The sequence below is a fragment of the Kryptolebias marmoratus genome, linkage group LG6 (genome assembly GCF_001649575.2).
Source record: "Kryptolebias marmoratus isolate JLee-2015 linkage group LG6, ASM164957v2, whole genome shotgun sequence".
Classification (NCBI taxonomy): Eukaryota; Metazoa; Chordata; class Actinopteri; order Cyprinodontiformes; family Rivulidae; genus Kryptolebias; species Kryptolebias marmoratus.
The window spans coordinates 20,371,486-20,376,679 of record NC_051435.1 but is presented as its reverse complement, the minus strand read 5'-3'; the positions used below and the strand labels follow the sequence as shown (position 1 = coordinate 20,376,679).

The 5,194-nt window shown below is 42.2% G+C and overlaps 1 protein-coding gene across 1 annotated transcript in view; it reads right to left on the bottom strand.

Moving 5' to 3' along the window:
* si:ch211-140m22.7 (uncharacterized protein LOC570370 homolog) overlaps nt 1-5,194 on the bottom strand; it is a 26,292-nt gene that overhangs the window by 495 nt on the left and 20,603 nt on the right. The window contains exons 4-5 of the mRNA XM_025006958.2: nt 2,352-3,836; nt 82-145 (exon numbers count right to left, since the gene is read on the bottom strand). Of these exons, the coding sequence (XP_024862726.1) occupies nt 82-145; nt 2,352-3,836 (1,549 nt within the window). The remainder of the gene's footprint in view (nt 1-81; nt 146-2,351; nt 3,837-5,194) is intronic.

Genomic DNA, 5,194 nt, shown 5'->3' with positions numbered 1-5,194 from the left:
GGGGGGGGACACATCAACTATCAACTTTTTATCCTGTTCGTTTTAGAAGCGTGATATCTGGGAAGAGGTAGGGACACTTACTGGCTTTTTGCTGAGTACTGACGTATGGAGTCCAAGAAAAGCTTCTGAATTGGGTCCATTTGAGCTGAGAGTCACATGAAGAGAACAAGTAAATAACCGTCCTTTGCCAAAAATTTTAAATATCCCACAAATCACACTTCTAATAAAATCCAACCATAAAAGCATCATGCACGACAACACAGCACCTGGGAGTGATAGGTTGCAGCCATCTAAGGAGGTGAGACAGGAAAGAGTCCGTGAAAGGTAAGTCAAGAGGTTAAAACGTTGTTGTGACAAGTCATGGCAGAACACACATTTACTGTGTGTGTATATATATAAATACATAAAAGATACATAGATGGGTGACAAATGAAATTAAAACCTAAGTCATTTCTCTACATGTTCAAATACCTTTGCAAAATTGTAAGATGGTAATAAAGAATGCTCAAGAATGCCTACAGCTATGAGCATTTAGCATAGCTGTAGCACTCATAATCGGTCATATGGATATTTTTCTTAGGTAAAGGCTAGGTTAAGACCATCACAGGGTGAGAAGGTGACTTCTGAGATTTGAGCTCAGCTTGTGAGTCACCAGCACACTGTCCCTCACACCAAACCTCAAAGCAAGGCTGTCAAACCCTGTTGAGCCCTCAGAGCAGGACGCTGGGCCCTAGTTCTTTAGAATGGAGGCAGTCAGAGACATGTTCAGTCGGTAGCTGAGACCAGACTAGAGTCTAATTCAGACAGTGGGCCAACCCCTATCAATAAAGTAATCTGTCATTGAACAGAGGACAGACAGGCACGTTACACAAGCAATGGGAGGACGTGCCCCACACATGAGCCCCATAAAGTGATAGATGGAAGAAAGAATGACAACCACTACACTCCCTCCTGGATGAACATTGGTGGTACCCTTGTCGTTCTGTTTACCGGTGTTCTTTGGATCCTGTCTACATGTGACTGGTACCTGTTGTTGGCACGCAGACCGTCATCCCTCACCAGCCTTTATTGTGTCTTTGCTTAGGTGGAACTTATGACCATTGTTGTCAGTGTTGTCATTTCTTGCTTTCATTAGGAACCACTCAAGGCGATGAACAAATGACAAAGGACATTTCGCTGTACAAGGTCTCAGGTAAACATAGATCACATGATCTGCTGATGTAAACTGAACAGGCTATATTGGTGATCCAGACACTAGTAAAAAGAAAGGCCAATGCACCATGTTGTGACTAAGTACCTTACCCAGACTCTAAATCATGTTTCCTGTTTCATTTGCCACCCATCCACATTTTACTGAAAGTCTGACAAAGCAACCAAATTGGGATTTTGTACACACCTAAACATAAGAACCAATTTAAAATCTTCAGCTTCTACTTCATTCACAACAACCAGGATGCAATATCACATTGTGTTTTTATCATAAATAACAGGAAGGAAAATTTACATTTACACTAACAAAACACACCAAACAGGACATATGGGCTTGGTCACAGCACACATTCCATGCATCTCCCACATAAGGCTGAAATGCGCCAAGGAGAAACGAGGAGAAAAGTATGAAAAGAGGGAAAAAAAAGACCGGCCATAGCTAAAATCCTAAAAGTCTCCTTTATCAGTCGATACATTTTAGTTTACTATACTCTAAGTGTTTCAAGTCCAGTGTCAAAATTATAATAATTATGTAATTAGGAAGTTTTCTTAATGTCCTGATGGGAATATCTTTGGAGAAAAGGAGTAGAATTCAAACTGTAGATCAAGGTAACTATAAAAGGATACAACTTACAGAACTGAGAAGTTGTAAGTGTGACAAATTAGTAACACAAGACCAAAGAAATACATGTTTTCAGGTTGTAGACATTAGTGACATCAGACAAACACTTCCTAGAAATAAAGCAAGATAAAAAGAATTGAAAAAAGGTCAAGCCAAGAGGTTGTGACATGAACTTGTGCGTCATATAGCAGATGCCCCAAGTGAAACAAAGAGAAAAGACAACAAGCTGGATAAAAGCTGCAGTAACGATGACCTGGCTATCGTGGGGATAAGTGGTAAAAGAAGGGAAAGGTAGTGCTTTGAATTTAATGCCAAAATTCACAAAGGGATTGTTTATGTGAGGCTACAAAAAAAAATATCTGTTTGGGATATTAGGTATCTTTATAGTTCACTTTTACTGCAAGTAAAACACTGTACGACTATATTTTTTAAAACAGTAATGAGAATGTTTCTTGGCATAATGCTGGGTGTACAGAGGAAAAAAGAAGGATTGAGGGGAGGGAGATATTGTAGTGTGTACCCTCAGATGGTTCAACTGGTTCAGCAGCGGCCTCCATCTGCAGCTCCTCTCCTGGAACTTCAGCTAAGACCAGGGCAGGGTCAACCATCTCTGTGCAGCTCTCCTTAGTGGCAGAAACTTCAGCGGCTGCCTCGGAAGCTTCTGCTAACGGCTCTGGGGCTGCCTCCATAGGAGTACCTTCATCTATTGGCTCTGGAGCCACCTCCAAAGGAGCAGTTTCAGGTCCGGAGCCCGTGGCTGTTTCAGCCATGTGCTCCAAGGTCGTCTTTATGGGAGAAGCTTCAACCACAGGTTCAGGGTCTACCACGGGGGGAGCAGCTTCAGCCGTGGGCTCCAAGGTTGGCTCTACAGGTGCAGCTTCAGCCACAGGCTCCAAAGTCACCTCTATAGGTGCAGCTTCAGCCACAGGCTCCAAAGTCACCTCTACAGGTGCAGCTTCAGCTACAGGCTCCAAAGTCACCTCTACAGGTGCAGCTTCAGCCACAGGCTCCAAAGTTGACTCTACAGGAGAAGCTTCAACCACAAGTTCAGGGACTGCCTCAGGGGGAGCAGCTTCAGCCATGGACTCTAAGGTTGGCTCTACAGGGACAGCTTCAGCCACAGGCTCCAAAGTTGGCTTTACAAAAGAAGCTTCAACCACAGGTTCAGGGATTACTTCTGGGGGAACAACATCAACCACGGGCTGTGGAGCAGCTTCAGCCATTGACTCAAAACTTGGCTCAATGGGAACTGCTTCAGCTACCAGCTCAGGTGCCACATCTATGAGAGCATGTTCAACAATTGGCTCTGGGGCAGCTTCAGTGGAAGCTACTTTGAGTTCTGGGACCACCTCTACAGGAGCAGCTTCACCCACGGACTCACTGCCTACCTCTGTGAGAGCAGGTTCCACTATGTTTTTCAGAACATCCTCAAAATGGGTTGCTTCTAAAAGAGGCTCTGGAACAGCTTCAGCAGAAACTTCCCCACCGGTAAGTTTAGGGTCAGAGGCTGTAACGTCAGTTGTAGAGGAAGCTGCTTCGACAGGTGGACCACCAACATCTTCGACTCCTGCAGCGACCTCAGTGACAACTTCAGTTACTGGAATAGCTTCAGCAATAGGTGCAACTTCAACAACTGGCTCAGAGGACTGAATTGGTTGAAATTCTGCAATAACTTCAGCCTCAGAGGTGGCTTTCCCTGCTTGAGCAGATTCTGAGACTGAGTCGACTGCAGGAGTTGCTTCAGCTGCTAAAACAGGCTCGCTAAAAGCATTAGCAGTAGGAGTGGCTTCGAGCACTGAGGCATGGGTCTTCATGTCAGAGATGGTTCCCACAGTCTCAAATGCAGCAGCACTGGGTTTGGACTCTGTTACTGGTGTAGATCCAACAGTAGCATTTACTGCTGCAGCAGCAGCAACTGCAGAAGAAACTTCCTTCTTGGGAAACTCGGATGGCTTGTGTTGAATGAGTTTTTCTATATCGAAGTATGTTTTTGGCTCTTTTTTGTCTAGGATGAAGGAGGAGGTCAAGCACACAGAACGTGTTATTTTTTTAATAATATGTATTAAGTTGAATGGCAAAATGTATAACATAAACCCACTGTAACCAGAATCTCAAGATCTGACATAAAAAATATCAGTGTTGTGGTATACTATTAAGAAAGAATAAAATAATCAAAAGCATTTAAGTTGACTAAAAGGGTTACAGAGTAAGAACAAATTTCAGGTTATGGGTTGGTTCGCAACACTGGTGTAATGTGTTCACAGCTAAATTATTAGGATGGTATTAAAGGAAAGATCAAAAATGTGAGCTGAGCTTTGATAAAGGCCAGCAACTGTTTCTGTTTTTTGTGCAGTAAAAATTGTGTCAAAATAACTACTTTTTTGTGGACCTAAACCTTGTTTGTTACTGGCTCTGGTGGTTTAAGCTTGTCCTGGTCAGAATGGTGTAGTGTGACCTGTCTACGTAGTAAATCAATGCATTAGATTTTTAACAGAGGAATGAATCTGTGCGCAGACCATAAATCAGCATAAAAATTAAAAATAAAAAAATCATCATAAAAATACATTAATAGCAGCCAGCCAGCACAACAGGCATAAACAGATGGAAGAAAGACCAATTATGGAAACAATGAACTGTGGCACAAATATCACTTAAAAAATAAAACTAAAAAAAATCATAATCAAGAGAACATATTCAAAAATCTTTTATGAGTAACTTCCTGCTTTGGTAAAAGTTTGCAAAAACTTTGTTTTTACTTGCAACCAATGAAAAAATATAGCATTTAGCAAATCAGAAAACAGCTTCAATGATAACAACATATTTCATTTTGATACAAGATTGATCAAAAACTGCAGCTTCTCTCACCTCGGTATATGTCACATTAAATTTCATTTATATATTTTTACACACTCTATACAACAGTTTTATATTCTCACACATACATCAAAAGGGCATATCAGGAAAGCCACAGAGAAGAACTTTTTTGTTGGCCTCCTGGCTACAGGACACCAGAGGTGGAAAAGATTCGCCCTGAGATGCTCAAGGCTCTGGACATTGTGGGGCTGTCATGGTCGACATACCTCTTTATTGTCACACAAATGATTGGGATGGCACCAGGGACGTTATGCACATTATGGTAACTCTTACAGACTATATAACCCTGTATAACCAAAACAAGAGGTGTGAACCAGGAGAAGAACAGAAGAAAGAACATTGTCATTCCTTACGTTGCTGGAGTATCCGAGAAACTCAGAAGGATTTTCTCCAAACACAACATCCCAGTACATTTCAAACCCAACAAGACTCTCAGACAGAGGCTGGTCCACCCTAAGGACAAAACACCCAAACCCAAACTGAGCGGAG